This window comes from Phascolarctos cinereus, unplaced genomic scaffold (genome assembly GCF_003287225.1).
Source record: "Phascolarctos cinereus isolate Bilbo 61053 unplaced genomic scaffold, phaCin_HiC Scaffold_2;HRSCAF=192, whole genome shotgun sequence".
Taxonomy (NCBI): domain Eukaryota; kingdom Metazoa; phylum Chordata; class Mammalia; order Diprotodontia; family Phascolarctidae; genus Phascolarctos; species Phascolarctos cinereus.
This window is the reverse complement of record NW_027555625.1, coordinates 282075208-282098787: the sequence shown is the minus strand read 5'-3', so window position 1 is coordinate 282098787 and position 23580 is coordinate 282075208. Positions and strand designations below refer to the sequence as shown.

The 23580-nt window shown below is 43.7% G+C and overlaps 1 protein-coding gene across 1 annotated transcript in view; it reads right to left on the bottom strand.

Annotated features, from left to right (window-relative positions):
* The window catches only part of ZNF423 (zinc finger protein 423), a 427104-nt gene extending 404125 nt beyond the window's left edge, over positions 1-22979 (bottom strand). Inside the window, exon 1 of the mRNA XM_020985128.2 lies at positions 22902-22979. Coding sequence (XP_020840787.1) covers positions 22902-22941 — 40 coding nt within the window. The 5' untranslated portion in view covers positions 22942-22979. The remainder of the gene's footprint in view (positions 1-22901) is intronic.
* Positions 22980-23580: the final 601 nt, after the last annotated feature.

The following is a 23580-nucleotide window of genomic DNA, read 5'->3' as shown; positions in this document are numbered from 1 at the left end:
TGAACATAGTAGGCATCTAGTAAACATCTGTTGGCTTTAACTGAATGTGTATAAAGAAAATGATACCCAGAATCATAAACTATCTTGGGGACCCTAGAGGAACCTAAACTTGAAAGGAAATTCCCTCTACAAGTCCCCCAATAAAAGGTCATCCAACAGCAGCTGACTTTAAAGTCAGAGGACCTTGTGATCAAATCCTTGCCTAATATTTACTATTGTGAGACACTAGGCCAGCAATTTAATCTTTCTGATCCTCATTGTCCCCATCTGTAAAATGAGGGGTTGGACTCAATGATCTTTGAGGTCTTATGACTAAATCTATGAGCCTTTGATCCTGTAATATCTAGTGATGGGGAACTTACCACCTCATAAGTTAGCCTATTCCATTCTGGCACAGTGCTAAGAGTTAGGGTATTTTTTTTCCTCATTAAAAAGCAGAAATCTGCAACTTCCACCCATTGCTTTGACTACTGTGTGGGGCCAGGTAGAATAAGTCTAATCCATCTTAGACATGACAGCCCTTAAATACTTAAAATGCTATCATGTTTCTCCTCCCAGCTCCAGGTAATGAGTTCCCCATCACTAGAGACCCCAGCCCCCATCACAAGTCTTTTCTTCTCCTGGCTAAACATCTCCAGTTCTCTCAACCCATACTCCAAAGTGCTTTCACACGACCTATGGGAAAGGCAAAACAAGAGTTATTTCCATTTTACTGATGAGGAAACTGAGGCTCAGAGAAGTGGTAAGTAGCTAACTTCCTAATTCTTACTCTTTCTACTGTGTTACTCACATAGTAGTCTCTGGGCATCTATCATATACCATCTTGTACTGTCACTTAAGAAGACAGTAAGAGTAGTACATTGAATTCTGGACTTGGAGTCAGGATGACCTGGGTTCACATTCTGCCTCAATTACTACCAGTTCTGTGACTAACTTATCTGAGTCTCAGGCAACTAACTCTCTAAGACTGAGTTATGGAAAGGTACAACCTGGGTTGATGGAGTTTCCATATCCAAGAAATCACCAGTCATTGACAATTGCCACTTTAATGTGTACTAATTTTGCTTCCTCCAATAAACTATAAGCTTCCTGAGGGCAGAACTATGTCATCCTTATAGCTACCCCAGTGCCAGACACAGATCATTAAACATGATTGGAATCCTGTTTGTTGATCGAATTATTGGCTGAATTAACTCTGGTCATATCCAGTGAAGAAGACATCCATTTAAGGCTCTCAGGACCTATAGCAAAGCCCCTCTGTTATTAAAGTGCTAGATTCCCAGACATCCCACCTAATGAATGCATAGTGGTTTTAAATGAGGCTTACTTTCAGTGGGTTTTCCTTTATCAATAATCTTTGCAAGCCATAGGATTATAACCACCTCCCCCCAGAATATAGAGGTGCAGTGGGGAGAGGAGCTACCTTCTAAGTATTTGGTTATACCATCCTTACCATCCCCCAGAAGAGACACCAAACACACAAAGATGTACATCATGAAAATGCCATACTGATCCAAGACATCTAGGGCTGGCCAGTCATCCCCATTTCACAGATGTGGCCATTGAGGCACAGTGACTTGCCCAACAATGATGACAAACTTAAGTGGAATGAAAACCACCCAGAAACAGACTGCAGCTCTTAAAAACATCCCAGAAGTTACTAATCAGTGGGTATTTTGTGCCATGAATCCTGGAAGTCTGGAATACAGCACAACTGCAAACAGAATGATTCAGATGAAGAAATGGTGGGGAGAGAAAACAGGGTGGGGTAACTCACAGACACAGTGTTTTTTCAGCCTGTTGGAAGTTTTCTCAGTGGGAAAGTTTAGTCTGGGAAAGCCAGGCTTTGGGGAACTGGGCACCAATTGCAGATAAACAAGATGGAAACAGCTCCCAGAATCCTTCTTGATGCCCATACCCCCAAAAGATGCATAAAGAAGATCACAGGGATGGGAGGGGAGACCTCTATGTCTCAAACTCCTGAGCCAAGAAGATTACAGGAAGCCCATGGTAATCTGAGGCTGGGGACTCAACAGCAGGCTCCTGTTAATGGGGAATACATGTGAGCATTTCAGCAGGTCAACCTTCTCATCTGTGTGGTGTCTAAGGTCCATTTTCCAAGAGACAGGTCCACACCTGGAGTTGTCAGTGTTTCACATGTCTCCTTGCTAGAGTCTGAACTTCTCAGGAAAGGCTTTACAGGGTGAGTGTGTCCTCTGCAAAACCCACCCACCATAATCCTGCCTCTGGCTCCTGAGCCAGACAGAGGAGGGGTAGCTCTGGATGGCTGAGAAAGCCAGCTCTGGGTGGGATCCTTGAGGGCAGATCTGAGGGTTGCCCACCATCTGCCATGCCTTCAACTAGATAAATTCAATAATACCCATGGCTCCTGCCTAAGGCAGGGGACAACTGAAGAGCTCAGCTCCCCACCCTCGCCAGAAAGGCAGGCAGCTCCCAAGCCCAAGCTTCCTCCCACAAATCTCCATCCTTACCAACAATTAATCAATCAATACATATTTATTGGGAGCTTACTATATGCAAGGCCATCTGCTTGCTGTGGGGCATACAAAGAAACATAAAACATTAAGATGACCAAAAATCCTGTATATTTGTGCAGAATTTTACACTTTTCCACATGCTCTTCACATCTCTTCTCTCACTTGATGCTCACAGAAACTATCTATGTATGTGCATATGCATGTGCAACACAACTACACACCTAGGCACACATAGTCACAGCTCAGACCTGCATGTGTTGTGCAAAAGCACACATGTGCCTGCACATGTATGCAGGCACATAGGTAAGCATGTGTATGTTGCTATTCTATGTACGTAAAGCAAGCCATTCTATGTGTGTGCTTATTTGTATACCCACCTGTACACATGTAGATGAATGCAAGGAATAGCAAGAATAATTCACATTTCTATGGATCTTCAAAGTTTAGAAGAGCTCTAATCTAGGAGCTAATTTAATCTAATCTAATGGATCAAAAGTACAAGTATTATATTCTCCATTTTGCAGAAGGGGCTCTGAGGCTCAAACAAAAGAAATGATTTGCCTATCAGACAGTTAGCTGGCTCAGTGGTACAGTGCTGGGTCTGTAGTCAGGAAAACCCGAGTTCAAATCCAGCCTCAGACACTTAGCTGTGTGATCCTAGGCAAATCAATTAACCTGCTTCAGCTTCCTCAACTATAAAATGGAGATTAATGATAGCAATCTACTCCCTGAGTTGTTGTGAGGATCAAATGAGATCTTTGTAAAGCAGTCATCTCAGTACCTGGCACATAGCAGGTGTTGTCCCTCTCCTGATACGCCAAGTGTCCAGCCCCCACCACCATTCCCCTCCAATTCTCTAGAGGCTGTTCCTCCTGGCCTGCACCCTCTGGAGGCTCAATAGCCCAAACATGCAAACATGCAGGAGACACAAGTAGACCTGCACCCACATTACAGACTGTACTCAGAGGCAAAGACACATGAAGAAATAGTCAATTACTCTTGGGTCACTTTCTCCCACCTACTCTCTTCCTAGCCTCCAGGATAAGGATTCAGGTATCAGGGGCCCTGACCACTCCAAACACAGTTTCACAAGAAGTATTCCATATGGTGAATCGGCCCTGATTCACGAGACTGACAAAGGCAGTGCAGTAAAATGGAAAGATCCCAAGACTTGGAAAGCTACTTCCCAGCTGTGTGACTCTGGGGAAATCTCTCCCCATCTCTGGGCCTCAGTTTCCTCATCTATAAAAAAGAAGGATTGGACTAGGTGGTCTCCAAGGTCCCTTCTAGCTCTGACACACTTTAGTTTATGGTTCAGGGGAAGGGAGGGAAAGGGAGAAGCTGGATAGAGTTTTCAAAATAATTAAGACTCCCACACCAGGACATAGGGGGAAGAGGAGCCAAGCCCTGGACCATCGAGTCTTCCCAGCCAGCCCCCTGCTGCGGCCCCCTTTTGTCACAAAACCTGAGGCCGACTTATTGTTCAGAAATGAACCTTCCAGGAAAAAGGGGCCAGTGAGTCCTGTTCCCAGGACAATCCCTGCAGAAAGCATCCCCCCAGGGGCTGCCTTCCTGCAGCTCAGAGTGAAAAGACAGAATGAGGCCCAACCAGCAGCCGAGCCATGGAGAGGAGGGGCGGGAAGGGGGAACAGACTCCTAAATGCCCCTCCCCAATCCACATATGCAGAATGCTCCTCTCTTCCCCCAACCCCAGAGCCCCACTGGGGCCTGAGTCACCATTAGCTCTGCTTGCCTAGCAGGGCTGGTGCAGCCCCAGCACACCTCATGGCAGCTCCTTCTAGGTCCCATGCCTAAAGATTCTTCACAGTACCCCCCACCATCTTGTTCCCCCCGACCCTCCCACCTCTTCTTTCCAGGACTTTCTCAGTCAGTCACTTGGTCCAGATAGGAAAACTGGCTAAGGGAGAAAACAAGACACCACGCTCCCAACTAGCGGAATGATTGTATCAGCCTGATATCATGAAAAGGGCACGAGAATTGGTGTCAGGAGACCTGGCTACTAATCCCGGCCCTGCAACTCACTAGTGGGGGGTGACCAGGGTAAGCCCTTCCATTCCTCCTCATCCGAAAAATGATGTTGCTACTGACACCACCTACTTCACACAGTAGTGGTGAAAAGGGGCTTTGTACCCTAACCATAATACAGAAATGTGAGCCACTATTATTATTTATTGATATCAGTCAGTAAGCATAAATGAAGCACCTACTATGTACTAAGCACTAGAAGACAAAGTGATGTGTTTTCGGCGATTAGTTTATAAACAGTCTTTACATGGACAAAATAATTCAATTAATTTCTCTGTGGACCTCTTTAGTTGGTTTCTGAAATGGAACTTGGCTCTTTGGAGGATACCATATATTCAGCCATCTCCTTTCACCTCTTTCCTTCCTTCCAACCCCATCTCCCTTCCCCACCACACCACACACACACACACACACACACACACACACACATACATATACATAATTTTTGTACATACTTGCTGTTGAAAGGACTATTATTTGCTGAAAGAAACTTGCCTGACATCTGCCAGTCATTTGAAGGTAAGTAAATGACATGTTTGTAACTTCATCAGTAGCCCATCTAATAGTTTTACAACCAGAGCCATTAGCATTGAAATTACTTATTTCCCTCTTTGCAAAAAATGGAACCAAAGGCTTTAATTTGTAAGAAACCTTATAGATTATTTAGCTCAGCTCCTCATATGGTGCAGATGAGGAAATTAAGGCCCAAAGAAGTGACCTGACTTATCCTAGGCCACACACACACCAAGTGGCAAATCTAGGATTTTAATCCAGTCCTCCAAATCCCAAGGCTATTTTCCACTTTAAAATGCTGCTTTAGCATGGGCTGAGGAGCCTGGAGGAGGAGGAGGCCAGTAAGCAGTCTGTTAATTCTATGGTTTTATCAACAATGTAGAGACATACCAAAAGAGTGTTAATCCCAAGTGCCCAAGGCTGGGCAGTCCCCTGGGCCCTGCCCTCCTTTGCAAGCTGGCAAATGTTTGGTCTTTACAGTTTCCCAATCAGGTACCAACCACAGCTGAGCAGAACCAGCCACTGACACCTATATTGGCCTTTGCACCTGCAGGTCCTATAAAGGGGCTGCAGCTTTGAGGCAATTGCTTTCTGCGGAATAAATGCCAAAGAGATCAGGAGGAAAGAATTACAACATGAAGTGAAATGGGTGCTCATTCTTCCCATTCTTCCTTCCTCTGCCCTACTCACAGCAAGCACTGCATTCTGGACTTTCTAAAGGAGAGAAGGAAAACATTCCCCATCTGACTGGGGCCATCTAAACTGTTGCTAACTTTTCCTTCTGACACCATGGCCCTGAGGTTAAGAAGCAGGGTGTCTAAAATTACAAGATCAGCTTTCACTGAAGAATTTAACCAGAATTTCAGTGGCTTAACATTCTTCTCTAAGCCTAGGATACAAAATATGGACACAGAATCACAGAATGTTTGAGCTGGATGGACTCTGAGAACATGGACTGTCAGAGCTACATACATCCTTACAATACAGAATGTCAAAGCTGGAAGGGACCTTAGAACACAAAACATCTGAGATGCAAGGGCCCTCATACCATATAATGTCAGAACTGAAGAGATATTTAAGACTACCTAGTACCAACAACTCATTTTACAGAGGAGGAAATAAGTCAATGTATAATTAGAGGAGAACTATATATTTTTCTCTCCTTATAATTTTTAAATTTTTTTCCAATTTAAACACTAAAAAGGAGCCTTTCCATATACCCAACAGCAGACAAAAAGAAAACTGTATATGAAACCATGAATCCCTATTTCACACTACTTGTGTTTTTAAGTATATAACAAATGCCACTCATCCTGCTTGTCTGTGATTTTTTCTGAGCCTCCTTCTGTTCTCTTCTGTACATTTAAAAAAATTTTTCTGGTTCCTCTTATTGGTTTTAATTTTTACTTACAACACCACTAATGTGAAAATATGTTTAATAGGAGTGTAAATGTATAGCCTATATCAGATTGTGCACTGTCTTGGTGAGGGTGGTGGGGAAGAAGGGGGAGAAAAATTTTAAACTCAAAACCATATGGAATTGATTATTGATAAGTCAAAATAAATTAATAAAATTTTAAAATAAATGTTTCCAATGGCCAGAGAAGATCTAATATTAAGGAATCCTCTTCTATTCCCATCCAAGTGAAATAAATACAGATCTGTCTTTAAGAAAATCAATGCAAGGCAACTTTGGAGAGGCAACATGATACAGGAGGAAGAACAATGAAGACTTCCTGTCAAAAGACGTGGGTTCATTCAGGTCCCATCTATGCTCCCTAACAACTTTGTGAGTATAGCAGTTTAAACTCTCTGGGTTTCCACTCCCCCATGCCAATAAGAATAATAACATTTGTACTCTCTTTCTCACAAGCTTGTTGTGAGTAAAGTCTAAAAAAAAAAGATGGTGCTGACTGGATTCTCCATAGAAGTTACAGCCTCCATAGGATGACTCCCCTAGCTCTTCAAACTCTCCTTTACAGGTCTCAACTTTTGTCGATGATAGGCCAAAGCAATCATGAAACAATAGCTCTTTTTACTCAACATGCAGAGGTTCAAGGAGGCAAAGGTGCAAGCACGTTCTCAGAAGAAGCCTCTTTCTTTTGGTTCATCCAGCAGTCCTGGGAGGGAGGGAAGGGGCAATGAAGGGAAGAGATGAATGAATATGTGATATGTATAGGGATATATTATTGCTCAGTCATTTTTCAGTCCTGACTCTTTGTGACCCCATTTGAGGCTTTCTTGGCAAAACTACTGGAGTACTTTGCCATTTCCTTCTCCAGCTCACTTTAGAAATGAGGAACTAAGGCAAACAGGGATGAGTGACTTGCCCAGGATCACATAGGCAGTGTCTGAGGCCATATTTGAACTCAGGAAATAGGGATACATATATTCTGCATCTGAACTTTGACATCTCCTCAGAGGGGCAAGGTGGCTCACCAGTGGGTGATAAATTAAAAGCTCACTTTTCCACCGAGTTTTTTTAACCACCACATTTTGAACACAAACCCACTGACAAGAAAAAAATAGTTGAATCAGATGGTGCTCCTGAGTCAGTAACCTGAGTGAATCTGGCCATAGCCCCAACCCTAATGAGTGATACAGAACATGTATGTCCAACCTCAAAACCTCACTGTAGACATGTATTTCTCTGTGAAATCTATTTTCTCCTTCCTCCCAATCTCTAGAGAAGGACATCAAATCAACCATCAGGAAAAATGGCTTGGAAAGAGGATTGGATTGGGAGTCAAAAGACTTGGCCCTTAATACCTCCTTTGGAAGGAGGAAAATTTGACTAAATCACTGATGTCAGATTCAAACAGAAACAGGAGTTACTAACTCACATTTAAGAATCCACGCAGGCTGCATAGTCGCTTAGTTTTAAAATGTGACATTAACTACATTTTATTGTATTTTTATTTATTTTGTTAAATATTTTCCAATTACATTTTAATCTGGTTTGGGATATACCCTGCATGGGGTTTGACACCTATGGATTAGATGATCTCTAAGGTCCCTCCAACTCTGGAATCCTACATTCTAAAATCTATAAACTCAAAGGCTTTAGAATAAGAAAGGACCTTTTGTTGTTGTGCTGTTTTCAGTTTTGTCTTACTCTACCTGACTTTGGCAAAGATAGTGAAATGATTTGCCATTTCCTTCTCCAGATAAGGCAAACAAAGTTAAATGACTTGCCTAAGGTCACATAGCTATTAAAGTGTCAGAGGCCAGATTTGAACTCAGGAATCCCAGTGTGCCACCTAGCTGCCCAGAAAAGACCTTACCAAAGATCTAATCTAGCCTCCTCATTTGACAGATAAGGACAATGAAACCCAGAGAGGGTAAAGGATACACTCAAGGTCACAAAAAATGTAAATTGCAACAAGGCTAGAACTTCAACCCAGGTTCTCTACCACATCAAATCCAGTGTTCTTTTCCACTAAGGTCATAAGATCATGGGATCACAGGCTCACAGCTCTAAAGCTAGGAGGTACTTCAGAAGCCATCTGGTTTAACTCCTTCATTTACAGATAAGGAAACTGAGGCCTCATGAATCCAATGCTTCAATTTTACAAATGATGAGACTGGGATCCACAGAGGCAAAACAGTCCAAGGTTGTAAGTCCAAGCCAGGATTTGAACCCAGTTCCTCTCTAAATCTGATCCTCTTTCTGCTATACCCCATGTTCTAGGGTCCCTTGAAGGTATTCATGGTTCTATCAAGAAATGAAAAGTATGCCTGTTAGATACAGACCTTGAGCCAGAGCCAGGCTACCAAGCGAGCCTGCCAAAATCATCCTATAGGTTCTATGGGCTCCTAGAAATATGAGAGTAGCCCAAATTCAACTTTGAACTCAGTGGAGGTCTCTCTACATGAGCCCCAGGGTATCTCTCGGAATGGGTCCCTACCAAATCCTTTCCTTCCTAATCCCAATGACCAAACCAGCTCCCTGTGGTTGCCATCCTCACTTTTTCCAAGGAGGCCAGAGCATGGATGGGTAGTAAGGGACTTAGGAAAAAAAAAATATTTTCTCCCAAAGTCAAGGGCAGATACTTCCAGCCCACTGATTTCTGCCTATCACCATCCGAGGGCTTTGACAGCTCAATAGGTTCTTGGCCAGGATTGGGGAGTGTTCTGCATTGCTGGCTCCTCCATCACTCCTTTATCCTTCCTCTATCCTCTCCCTCTCTACCCCAAGGGTGGATATGTTCATCCCTCCCTTCCCTATCTGGGCAGTTGGCAATGCTGGGGAATTTTTCCCCTGTTTCTTTTCTTTTTTGGTAACCAGAAAATGTCTTCCCAATGGCTCTGGATGTGGGTACGTGCCTGGTCATTTTCAGTACATTTTTATTTTTTAATGAGAGAGAAGAACCTGCCCAAGCAACAAAAAGCCCACACAGAACATTTGCAGGACGAATTAAAAGCAATTAATGAAACAGCTCCAACAAAGACGTCACATCTAATCATCAGGTAGCTCCTTTGTGCTCAGATGTGTCAGTGGGGGAAGGACCTCTCAGTGCTTTCTTTGCTTATTTCTCCAGAAACACAGGCCTGGGTTGTACACACCCACACACATACACACACATACCCCACACACATACCCCCCACACACATATACACACACACCTGGTATACATTAAAGTTGAGAAGTTGGCTTCCATTTATCCCATCACTTGATACCTGCCTTCTCTCCCACCAACCTCAACTTCACCCCACCAAGGAATCAGACCTTGCCTTTTCTGCCCCTCACCCTTCTCTCCCTACCAACTCTATCCTCCACTTACAAGCTGCTCGGTCTTAGGTAAGTCACTTCTTCTATAAGCCTTGGTTTCTACATCTGTAAAATGGGGATTATTATTCCTGCACCATCCACCTCATGTAGTGTTGTTGCTCAGAAAATCAGAAAAAAATGTGGAAACCAAAGAATTTTATTAAATGCTTACATATACATATATATATATATATATGTATATATATATATGTATATATATATATATATACATATATATATATATGTATATAAAGGGCTTATCAATATTGCTTCTCCTGCCCCTTATTTTAATCAGTTACTGTCTTTCTCAAAGGAAAGAGACCTTTCTCTGGGTCTTCAGTGAGCATGTCTGGATTGATTAAGATTATAGGATCACAGACCTGGGAGGGATCTCAGAGAACAATGAGCTAGTTCCCTCACTTTACAAATGAGGAGGCTAAAATTCAAGGAAGTCTTGCCCACCTTCACAGACAAAGAAAATAGTCAAGCTGAATTTAAATCCAGGTCCTCCCTAACCCTAACCCTAACCCTCTGATTCCAGATTCCAGTGTTTTTTCTATTATACCTCCAACTTTATCAGCCTATAATGAGCTTCAGGTTCTACTTCAAATTCGAACTGCCTTGCCCATCCCTGCTTCCATGCTTTTCTCCCCTTAGGATAGGCAGCACTTTCCAAAATGAGTGGGTACTCTTGACAAATCAATCTCAGAACTACCAGTGCAGGAATCATGGGACAAATACCCTGAAAGCTGGTCTTATGGGGTACAGAGTTGCCTACTAGCTTGGAGGAGGTAGAGTCAGTCAACAAGCATTTATTAAGCAGTTCTGTGTTCCAGACACCATGCCAAGCATTGCAGATACAAAGAAAGGCAAAACATAGTCCCTGGCTTCAAGGAGCTCACATTCTAAACAGGGAGATAATATATAAACAACAACATACATACAAGATGTTGTTGCTAATTTTTCAGTCATGTCTGACTATGACCCCATTTGGATTTTTTTTGGCAAAGATATTGTAGTGGTTTGCCATTTTCTTTTCCAGTTCATTTTAGAGATGAGGAAACTGAGGCAAACAGGGCTCAATGACTTGTCCAGGGTCACAGAGCTAGAAAGTGTCTGCCATACAAGATATGTGCAGTGTAAATAAGAGGTAATCTCAGAGGAAAGTCACTGAGGGGGTAAGGGAAGGGGTAAATGGAGGAGACCCTGAAAGGCCTCTTGCAGAAGGTAAGGTTCAAACTAGTCTGAAAGAAGCCAAAGAAAGTAAGAAGTAGAGGTGAGGATTTTATATTTAATCCTGGGGGTAATAGGGAGCCTTGTGAGTTTAATGAGTGACATATTCGTTATGTTCAGGTGGGTACTTTAGGAAATTCACCTTGGCAGCTAAGTGGAGGATGCATTGAAGTAAGGTGAGACTGGAGGCAGAGATCAACCAGCAGGCTATTGCAATAGCCCACGGGTGAGGTGTGAAGGACCTCACCAGAGTGGCAGCCATATGAATAGAAAGGGATACACATGGGAAATGCAGTAAAGACTCAAATTTAGACTTGGCAACAGATGGGATAAGTCAGTTGGATGTAAGTGAGGAGTCAAGGACGACCCTGAGGTTATGAACCCTGGGTGGATGTTGATGCCTGTAACAGTAATAAGAAAGGTGAGGAGAGCAGAAAATAAGGAAAGATAAGAGTTCTGTTTTGTATAAGCTGAGTTTGACACATCTACAGGACATCATTACCAGATGTCCAATAGACATTTATTGAGGCAAGAATGGAAATAAGGAGATAGTTTAGGGCTGGACAAATAGAACTGAGAATCATCTACACAAGAAATAATCACTGAATCCACGGGAGCTGATGAGATCACTTCTAGATATCATAGAGGGAGAGGAGAAGGTCCAGGACAAAGATATGAGGAATACCCACAGTTAGTGGTCATGACCTAGAGAAAGATCCAGCAAGGGAGAAGAGTGGTCACACTGGTAGTAGAACCAGGAAAGAGCACAGTCGTGAAAACTTAGAGATGAAAGGGTATGAAGGAGAAGAGGGTGATCAATAGAGAGGTTAAGGAAAATGTGGATTAAGAAAAAGTCATTGGATTTGGAAATTAAATGTTCATTGGTAACTTTGCAGAGAAGTTTCAACTGAAGGATGAGATTGGAAGCCACACTGCAGAGGGTTTAGAAGAGTGAGAAAAGTGGAGGTACCAGTTGTACGTAGCTTCCTCAAGTGTAGGCACAAAAGGAAGAGCTATAGGAAGACAGCTAGTTAGTGTGAGTTGCAAAGAAAAGATGAATGAAGAATAAATTTGTGGAACTAGGAAGTAGAATCATCAGGTTTGTTGTTCCCAACAAAAGAGGACTTTAATTTTGAACAAAGAGAGATGACAAGGTGGAAGAGAGGAGATGAAGCATGGAAAAAAGGGTAGAGGAGGCATGAAAGATGAGAAGATTCAGGGAGAAATGGGAGATATTTGGGGGTCAACAGGAAGCCAAAAAACAAAAGTGATTAACACTTTGTCTTCCCTACCTGGGATAACAACTCCTTTGGTCTCATCACCCCCAATCCCATGCTAAGGAAGCAGGGAGAATGAGCATATTTTGTAGAAGAAAGGCCCACCCCCAACAGTTAGGGGTCCAGGAGGACTGAGTCATGCTCCTCTACTCCCACTAGAGGTGGAATAGAACATGGAGTAGGAGTTTAAGACATATGGAGAATAGAAGTCCTGGCTGAAACTTAGAGGGGGCTGAATTATACATTCATTCATGTTTTCTTTCATTTAATAAGTATTTACTGAATGAGGACAAAATGGAGAACCATGAAAGTCTTTGGCAGGGCTGGAAATCTAATCCATTCAGTAAAGTGGAAAGGATTAGGAGACAGGAGACCTAGGATTTTGTCCTGGCTATGCAACTAACTACTCGAGTAGCCTCAGGGAGGTTGAACTTTCCTTTTCCTAGGCATAGTTTATATATCTGTAAAATGAAGAAGGGAGTAGGGGAAGGGAGAGGGTTAAAATCTGACATTAGACTATAGGTGTAATTCTATATGCTGAGGCAGCTAGATGGCACAGTGGTTAGAGCACTGGGCCCAAAAATCAGGAAGACTTGAGTTCCAATCTGATCCCAGACACTTATTAGCTATGTGACCTTGAGCAAGTCATTTAACTTCTGTCTACCTTAGTTTCCTCAGCTGTAAAGTGAGCATGATAATAGCATTTACTTCTCTGAGTGGTAGTGCTGATCAAATGAGATAATAATTGTAAAGTAATTAGCACAGGGCCTGGAATATAGTAGGCACTTAATGCTTCCTTCCCCTCTTCTAAATCATCTTCTCCACTCTGCTAAAGAATTAGACAAAGTGCTGTTCAAAGCCCCAAGGCAGAGGCCCAGCTGAACAAGTCCCAAGGCTTGGGGTGTGACCAGTCCCCTCTCAGAGGAAGCAAGGTCCTTTGAAAAGGCTGCCCTGAGCAACAGAAGCTTGGAAACTGCCGGCCTAGCAGCTGTACTAGAGTTTATGCCCTTTCCCCAGGGAACAAGGCCAGAGATCTTCCAGCCTAGGGTCCCCCAGGTGACTATAGCCTGCTCCCCTTCTTTCTGCCCCCTCTACTCCCCAAGAGAGAAGGCTCTCCTCCCTCACCCATCCCTGAGGGACCCATTGGAGCCAATGATTCTTTTCTCCCCTCCCTAAGTTCATCCCTGCACTCCCCAGGGAACAGAGACAAAGCAAACTCTCTCATTCAGGAACCAGAAATGATTTTTTTTTCTGTTTTGTTTTGTTTAAGTACAAAGATCTGCATTCTCTCCCAGAGCGCAAGTGAACACAAGCTTGCTGTAAACAGCAAATGCAGGAGGGGTTCCACAAGACTGGGCCAGTCAACTGCTGGGGACGCCCTGGATATTGTCTGTTTGCTCAGACTTAATTCACCTGGCCTGCTCAGCCTTCCAGGCCAGAGAAAACTCTGTCAGACAATGCCTCTGCCTGAAATACACACAAATGACCATCTATTAGCCTTCAGGCAGGTAATTCAGTGCAACAGGAGTTTGGTGAACAGTATGTTTTATTTAATTAGGATGAACAGAAGAGATAAACCTCACAGCAGGTCTAGTAATGACAACACACAAAAAAAATAATTCATGCCCAGGTAACAAAAGTGCAAGTTTCAATTACATTGAAAGCTGGGGAGAAAGTTGACTTAGCACCTCCAAGGAGGAAAAAGAAAATAAAAAAATTTAAATGCACAACCTGTGACCCACAGTTACAGTCTGGGAGGGAGCTGCACCTGATCAGGCCGGAATATGAGGCATTTGCTGTGGTTTTCACTGGGGCTTTTGTCTGCTTCCCCCTCCCCATCAGAGCAAAACCACACTGTGTAGTTGCTCCCACTTGGAATCAATCTGGACTGCAAAAGCAGTGAAGGAGCAATCCCCATCGAAGAAAGCTGGTGAACATACCCAATAACTGCATTTCAGCAATCACAGCCATTTCTAATGTCACTAGCCAAAGCTTACATGTAGCCAGATGCAGAGACTGGGGGTTTGGAAGGAGAGAGGGCAAGATGGAAGTATTCTGCTCTGGTACCATTCTATTGACCATTCCAGACTTTAAAAAGATGCAGTGTGGGCTGAGCCCTTTCTGACCTTCATAAGCAAATGAACCACTAGTTACTCCCATCAGTCCTGAAACTTTGAAAGAATGACTTCACATTACTGCAAATGCTTCAGCATCCTGGAAACACACAGCTACCTGGGGAACCCTCACCTACCCCAACACTAGAAATCTTTTCTCATCTTGACAAAAACAAGTCCCAGTGAGACTTTGCTCTGGTCTACATGCTTTAAACAGAGTCATATTCAGCCAAGGGACATCTTACTCAGGAAAACCCAAGTTCAAATCCTGCCTCCGCCGTTCCTAACTGTGTGATGATGGACAAGCTACTTAACCTTTCTGCACCTATTTTCTCATTTGTAAAATGAGAGAGATGGACTAATTGGATGGCCTCCAAGTCACTTCCATTTCTAAATCTATGATCCTATGAACCCTTTGAAAGTAGGTACATTCCCCCATGACGTGTCTATAGAAAAGGTCTTTGCAGTTAGGTAATAATAAATACTTGTTATGTGAATGAATGAATGAATGAATGAATAAGGAAGAAAAGTGTTTTGTACAACAAAAAGATTTTTATTTAAATTTTTTTCACCTCTCTCCCTCCCCACTCCACCTGTTCCTAGTCTTTCCTATGCTTTTGTCACTTTGAGTAAGGAAAGCTCTTCTTTTATCATCCATCAATAACCTAAATCTGGGTTTTTTAGTTGTATCAGTCCTAAAACCTCAGTTATCTACAAATGGGAAATTGGTGTTCAATTAGTGAGCACATACATCTACAAAGCACCACTTTAGATCCCAGTCCAGGATATGACATGAACATCTGCTTTCACTTCAAGACATTAATTTTCATTTATTGGAGAAAAACAAAATTAGTCCTGACAAACTGCTGGTGAATATGTGATCTTGTCAAGTGGTTCATAATAATAAGTTAAGGAGCCAGCAATTAACATCCCCAAATAAAGTTTCCTTCTGACCCTTGTCAGTTTGAAGTAAAATGGAGGGGATATTCTGGGAGCTGCCCTGTAATTCCACATGAGGTCTGGAGAAAACAATAATAAGACTTCTCAGCTTACCAACACTGTCAGGTAACCATCTCTTCCAATGGTTAGGATTAATGGATACAATAGCAAAAGAACTTAAGAGTCTAATCTTCTGGAGAGAGGGAGAAACTGGAGCTAAAAATCTCCACCCTTACCATAGCCTGTTTGTACAATTATTATTCTCTTTGTGCTTTTTTGCTAATAGTTCACATTATAGAACATCTGACCATTAACAAAGCACTTTGTAATTTGTCCCACCCTTTCACAAGCTGTAGTCACTTCCACTGGTCTACAATGAATGAAAATTTGTGCACTGAGTCGATCCCTATCAAGAATGAATTTCCATCAGCAAACCAATTCAGTAATGCAGACACATGCTCCTCCAAGAAGCTAAATGGGAAATTCCAGCTAGAAATGCCAAAAAGGAAACACCAATAGATTTTATAAATCTTTCTAAATGTTTTAGTACCTCTGCTCTAAACCCACTTCTGCCCAGTTATGCCCAGGCCCACACTTTTGATACCACCTGGGGATCCCTTGTTTCCAAAACATTTTCAATCACTAATCTCGAGGAATCCAAATGACAAGAACAGCACACAAGATAAGAGAATATCAACAGTGTAATCTCATTTGACGGCATTCTGTGTATCTTGGCTGCCCTAGTCACTGACTGTATCAATAAGTAGGAACTGAAATTTGAATGAGCAGAATTAACAGATAATGACAATGTAATCTTTGTATTGGAAAAGTCAAAACTGAACCAAGTAAATACATTTGTACTGGGGGGGAGGTAGTGGGGAGGGCATGTGTTTTCTCTCTCTCTCTCTCTTCTCTCTCTCCTTTTTTTTTTATTAAGAAAGAAAATTATATCTTTAAGACAAGAATGAAAGACATTGTTACTTCCAAAGTCAACTCTGTAACTGAGCTCCGACATTGTATAATTGACTTTGCAAGCAGAACAACAGCAATATAACAAAGAAAATGTCAGTGTTTTCACAGTGCTAATCTATAGCACTAGGAGGGCCTCCTGCTGTCAGGCAGAGCTGACAATACAATAGCTTTCAAAGGGATATTACCATCATGCTTTTATTCTTGACATCAATCAAGACAAAGAGAATCCTTTTCAGAAGACATTAAAAATCAAACCTTTGGTGGAGAAGATAGGTAAAACAGCCTTCTTTTAAAGGAGACCATTCAGGGCAATCAGCTAATTTGAGGGCCTAGAAAAGGGTAGAGTATTTTTATTTACTGAGTGTATAACCCCAAAGTGACTACAGCCTGCCTGCCCACAAACCAGGCAGGTAAGGAGCTAAATCAAAAGTTTCTGTCAGCCTTTCTCTACCTCACCCCTAAGAAAGCAAAACAGGAAAGGATGACAACCTGGCCTGGAACTTCAAGGAGGATAACTAAGCCAGACTGAATTAGTGCATTTTTGTGCAAAACAGTTTGATTATTGACTCGAATGTTTATGCACAAAATACCATTGCAATCTGACAGCAATTTGCAGAATTGTCAAATTCACCAACCAAAGTACATCTGCTATTTTCAGTCGTGTGCCAACAGGAATAGAGCTCCTACAAACTGCATTGAAGTAGTTGTTCCTGAAAATTGTCTAGAAACTCAGTCCCCCTGGTTCTATTCCTTTCTCTGAACCTTTGTATCAGCCTGAAATGGTTTTAGAAAAATTATGTTTGTTTTGCAAGCATCAGGTCCCATTAGGGCAAAGCTCCCCATAAACCAAGATTTTCCAATCATAACCTTTACCAAACAAAAGATCTATAAACTGTTCCCTAGCTAAATATGGCATCAGAAAGCATATCTTCCCAGATTCTCTTTTGACTTATTCAATAAAAGACTGCTAAAAGGTGTAATATGGAAATGGATAGTGCTTATTGTGGGTCCAGGATCAGGAAAAGTTAATGTTTATACATGTTAATTTGTGGTACATCACGCTTTCCTCTTTCAAACCACTGAGGATATCACAATAGATATCATCTGTTCTCCAAAGGACAGAACCAAGATAGCTGGGGCCATCACCCACCCTCCATATGCTCCAGTTAGGATTTGTGGGGACATTTAGTCAAGGGGTTCACAAGTCTACACCTGGGGTGGGAGAAATGGGGAGCTGAAGAGGACTGAACTCTAGATCCTAATCAGGAGATTCCATCTAAACTCAGAGACCAAGGGGAATTTCTGAATGGAGACCCTAGGACAGGCTGATTTAAATAAATAAATAAGGACAGTCCCTCCAAAACAGAGGTGGTTACTATGTCAATATTTACTACAGAAAAGGAAGTTTTTACATTGTAGACAATGGGTATGGTACACTATTCTTTAGACAGTGTTTAAAAAACAGGTACTAAGAAATTCCCTACAAAGAAGGGTAAAGAAAGAGAGAAGAGAGGACACCATCAATGACTCTGAAAATAATCTCCCCCTGAATCAGCTTTCTTCAAAAGAGCAGGCAGAATGTTCCCAGTATCCACCTTACTGATGGTTTGCTTTAGTTTACACTTTCAAATGAACAGTTAAAAGAAATCGATTTATCTAATTGTGAGACTATTAAATCCTACATCAGGGGAAGAATTCAACAGCTATCTCCTTAAAAACAACTGGCTACCAATATGGCATTTATTGCACATTTTTGTTCAAATTAACCAGATCCCTTGGACCTAAAAACCCCTGTTGAGAGCCAAGCAAGCTTGTACTTAAAAGACCTTCACTCCCGTTTAGTGATTTTCCCTCCTCTGTCCTCCTTATTTTTTTTTTCAGAGTGGAGCATACCACAACATCTCCATGAATTAAAGAAATTGCCAGTACTGGATGGTTCTGTGGAATTACTTTATTACTGTAATGTCACTGGCATTTTGCACCTCTCATTATTAATACACAGTACACCTTATGCTTCTCTGTTTGGAAGGATTCCACTGCCAGGGGCACATAGTTATCTTATTTTACTGCTTATTAAGTTTTTGCTAGGAAACAGGTGTAAGAATCTAAATAGCAATTACCAGACATAAAAGATGTTCTAGTGAATGAAACAAGTCATGTTTTCCTGTGATTGAATCGAGAGGCAGGGAAAAAGTCCTGAATATAATACAGTCTGAGCATTCCAGACCAAGCTACAAATGTTACAGAATTTATAAAGGGTTTTTCCCCTTCTCCTACAAGATCATGTACATTTAGCCAAACAAATCCTGACAATTTACACTTGTATTTGGTCTCTGTTGAATCAGAAAACCTGTAAGCTCAGAATGCCTCTATTTATTACATCTCAATTATTTCCATGGAAACATGTGCTGTGACAATCTATGCTGTGCCCAACTCCCCCGACCTCCATCCAAATTTATAAAAATGGACTTTTTAGAAGCTAAAGGTTGAGAGGAAAGAAAGGCCCGCTCAGGGGATGAAGCAGAATCTCTGGAGGACAAATACAAATTTGGGTGCTGGGTGTGAACATAGTGTGTTCAATAATTAATAGTTGGAAATTCAATTAACAGTGAATTTATGCTGAAAGTGGAAATATATGCAGCATTACAAATTATTCAAAACTTTTAAACCCAGGTTGAAAAAAAGTATTAATTTTCTCTCCAAATTAATAGGCTGTTGTGGAATGGGAGGCAGGAGCATCAAGGCAACAGATCATCTTAATGTTGAGTGGCAGAGATAACTGCCAGGATAATCATTACTGAGCCACCTGATATAATCAGGAGAAATAACATCAGCGAAGAGTGATGACTCCAGCACGGAGAATGAGGCCAAAATGATCAAAGTAACAAACAGGGCGAGCGCAGTGAAAACTGCCACACTAAGAAGGAATCAAAAGAGGGGAAGCTGGAAAATAGCTCAGTAAATGGCATTCTTCTGAAATTCAGGGGTGGCTTTTGAAAACTGATGCTGCTATCCCCCTCTAAAGTATTGCCTGGGTGTACAGGGTATGAGCTGTGTTTCCCAATTGATAGACAAACACCGTGACACTCAGTGACACCTCCAGAAAGAGGAAGGGGGGTTCTGGGGTTCTGTTTTGGTGGAGCAAGTCACCATCTGAGGCCTGTTTGATTTTCAAAGCTGCAATTCCTGTGCTTTCAAATAACACTTTCAGAACATCTATTAGAAATAGTTATATTTCTGTCTTCCCTTCCTCCTATGGGCTCTCACATTTCAGAGATCAATTACAGCAAAGGACTTTCAGAGCAGGTTGAGCGGTGCTCTCTAAGTCCACAATGCCTCACTGTTAACCCTGACACACAGCAGTGAAGGCAAAAATACACTGTTATTCCTTAAGAAGCACCTTCAAGCATCTTTAAAGGTGAGGACCTGGCTGTTTTAAACACTTAGTGTGGAGCTGTCCACACTTAGTCAAACACTTTTTAAATATTGTTTCCTGAGGGGTTGGAGGGGGGGCTAACTCTTGAAGATTAAATGAATGCTGACCTGCCAAAAGTCTTAACTACATCAAATTAGTACCTTCCCTTTATATTAATTCCCTCCTAGATAAATGACCGAACCTCCACCTATTCTGCTCAGAACCAAACTAAATAAAAGATTAAATAGGGAAAGACAAGGTCTGTGAGGGTCTTTGTTAAATGAAAAGAGAAACAGGTTATATATAGCACTGAAATCTCTGATACAGCATCAGAAACAAATCATGTGGTTTGTTATTTACTGTAGTTTAGAGAAAGCACCTTGCTACTAGTTGATTTTAACCTGTCTTTTCCTCATCAATTAACTTTCATTTTTCAGCTAGAAAACCGTTTTCCCAAGACAGCAAATATGCTCTTCTCCATGCCTCTTATTCTCTCTTTCTCATAAGACATTTTAAGCTTGATTTCATGAAAAACTGAAGATAAATTTTTACAGAATCTTCCAGAGGAGTCAAGTAAGCTGGTTTAGCAAACTAGGATGCTCCCACATCTCTGCATAATTGTGAACTGAATTTATTCTTGGTTTGAACCTATTACCTTCCACTGAAGGGATTGTTGTTGGTGGTGGTGTTTTAAATGAGGAGCTTTGCAATTTTCTTTCTGAATTATCTCCTTCTGATGAATTTAACATAGATTAACTGCCCAGTTCTAAAAGAACAAAAAGGCATTTCTGACCAGTGGTTCACATCCTGTATGTTTGCATGGTTGCCTAAAGAGGAATCTTGAAGGTTGTTAGTTATGAGTACAAGAGAGAGGTAAAGTCAAATCTTACTTCAATTCACAGAACCGGTCCATTCAGGAAAGATTTAAACATGGACTTTTCCCTTGATCGTCCCCCCCCCATCTTAACCTATTAAATCTACAAACTCCTAAAATTTTAGAAAGGGAGTCAACTTTTGCAGCAGCTCTCCTTTCAAGTTACATTTCTCACAAAGTTACCTAGAATAAAGAAGACCAACTTCACCTAAAAGGGGAGAAAACTTAGATACATTTACTTTGGAGTTTCATCATTAACTTCTAGCTGTTCTTGGCTACATCTTTTTAATGGTGTTCCTAGGCTCCCTTTTGGAAAGACAGTGATTCCTCACCCCACCCCCATAAGCCCATTCAGTTCTCTGATGCCCCTTTGCTCCGGTATTTAAATTCATGACATCCAAGACCCGAGAGAAGGAAGGAGGGAGGGGATGGGGAGGTGAGGGAGAAATAGGGTGCCCTATCTCCGTTCTGCTCAACACACCAGGAAATTAACTTTTTGGAAGAACCTGGGCTCTGGCACCTACCTCTAATGAAAGGGTCATAAAAATTCATTTTTAATTAGTGAGGAAGGGAGCCGAAGATCCCTCTTCTCCAAACCTAACCTATACACATCATATAATCCCTAAGGCCACTCTCGCTTCCCCTCCCCCATCGCCTCCATCCTAATTCTAGAGCGCAGCGGGAGAAGGATGAGGAGCACCCAATAGTCGGGGCTGGGGGGAGGGGACAGAGAACCACAAAGGCCAAGCTTGATGCCCTGGGGCTGAATGCGAAGGCTCCATCCAGGAGCTGAAAGGAGGAAGGGAGGGAGGCAAAGATTCTGCACTTCCCCACCCCCACTGCCCAAACCCCCTCTTCCTCTAGTCTAGGGGAAGTTATTCACCCAACAGCAATGAACCACAGGGTTATAAGGCTGGAATTATAGATACATTTGTATATGTATCTATATATGTATATTTTGTATATACCTTATATATGTATATATACACATTTATATTGTATTCATACCTACGTAAAAACGTACATATGGTATGTACGTATACCTCCACATATCTACATAGCATTCAGTGTGTCCCAAGAGGGCAGAGGGGGGGACAGGAAGCCCGTAAATACGCTGTGGAGGTAGGCCGGCCAGGCAGAGCCAGGAGTTGGCGTGTCTGGCCTGGGCCTGGGGCTGAAGGGAGGGGGAGTCGCGGGTTGGGAGTTCGGCGCCCGGGAGCCCGGCGCGCCGCGGGGAGTCTGAGGGGGGGAGGTCGGTCGGGGTGGAGAGCTAGGAGATTGAGGAACTCTTCCAACCCCTCTTGGGGCACGAGGAGCCCCAAGACTTAGAGGCTGCCCACTCCCCCGCCCCCCGCTGAGCTCTCAGTGGGGCTGAAGAGGACAGGGACACACCAGACAATAACCCACAGAGCCGGAGGCGCGTTAGCTCTAGCGGCCTCAGTGGAGGGGGGTTGGTGGGGTGGCAGGAAGTGAGGGGGCCGGGCTGGGGGGAATAGGGGGGCCCGCGGTAGGGGGCCTGGAGAGGCGGAGGAAGCTGGGGAGCCCTCCAGGCAGGAGGTGCAGTGATGAAGAGAACTGAGCTGGGCAGGGGACCTGGAGAGGGGGCGGAGAGAAGGGCGCGAGGTGATCCATGGGTGGGGGGTCAGGCTGCAATACTGTCCCCACGTCTCCAGAAACAACAGCGGCAGCCGCCTCCTGCTTTCCTCACTCCTTCCCCACACCCCTCGGATCAAGGAGGAGGGGAAAGCAGAGGGAGGCCCGGGGGGCCGGCGCTGGGGCAACAGCCGCAGCTGCCTCCTTCCCTCCTTCTCCTTCTCCTCCTCTTCTTCCTCGGCGGCGGCAGTGATTCGCAATCCCCGCCAAACCCGGGCCGTACCCCTTGATTGGTCACGCGGGCCGACTGGCGGGGGCCCGGGGACCCAGACGTGGGGGAGAGAGGAGAGATAAGACTCCCCCATCCCCCTATGCAAACACACTTACACACCCCGAGTCTGGAAGCAGCTGGTAGGGGGACCCGGGCGCAATGCCTCCCCGAAGACCAGCAGCCCCTTCTTCCCCGGCCCGGGAGAGGGGGGGAATTGGAAAAAGGGAGGGTGTCCGCTCCTCGCTCCCCTCCTCCTCTCCTTTCTCCTCCTCCTCCTCCTCCCCCCTCCTCCTCTTCCTCCTCCTCCACCTCCTCCTTCTCTCTCGCTCGCTCTCTCTCGGTCCGCCCGTCCCTCCCTCTCCCTTCCTGCCGGTTCCCTACTCACCTTTCACCGAGCGCGGTTTGGCTTGCTTGCGTCTCGACATGTCCGGGGCTTCGGGCGCTCCCTCTTGCTCAGCGGACTGCTCCCTCCGCCCCCCGCTGGTTCCCCCCCTTCTCCTCCTCCTCCTCCTCCTTCTTCTCGGAAACTTTTTTTTTGCAGCCGGGTCGGCGGCTGCGGTGAGCAGATCGATGGGTCGGGGCGGCCTCACTCGGAAAGATAACTATTGATGATAATGATGATGATGATGATGATGGTTTGGGAAGGAAGGTGCTAAGGCCGAGGGGGGTGGCGCTGGGTTTTTGCCTGTTGCAATGCGGCAGCCGGGGGCTCAGCGGTCCCAGCGGCGCGGGGAGTCCAGAGGCCACTCGGCCGAGCCGCGTTATGCAAAAAAAAAAAAAAAAAAAAAGCCGCCCCTCCTCCTCCTCCTCTCCACCCCGCCGGCCCCCGGGCGGCCCCCTCCCTCCCCCCACCCCACCAACCCCCACCCCCACCCTCCTCCTCCTTCTCCTCCGCCCCTCGGGTTATTTTTGTGCAAAGTTTGCAGGCGTCCGGCTGCGCTGCCCGGTCCAGACTCTCACAATAACCCCATCTGTAGAGGGGAAGGGGGCTAGAGGTGAAGGTGGAGGGGGAGGACACAGAAGGGAGGGGTTCCTCAAGAGCAGTCTTCCAATCTACCCCTCCA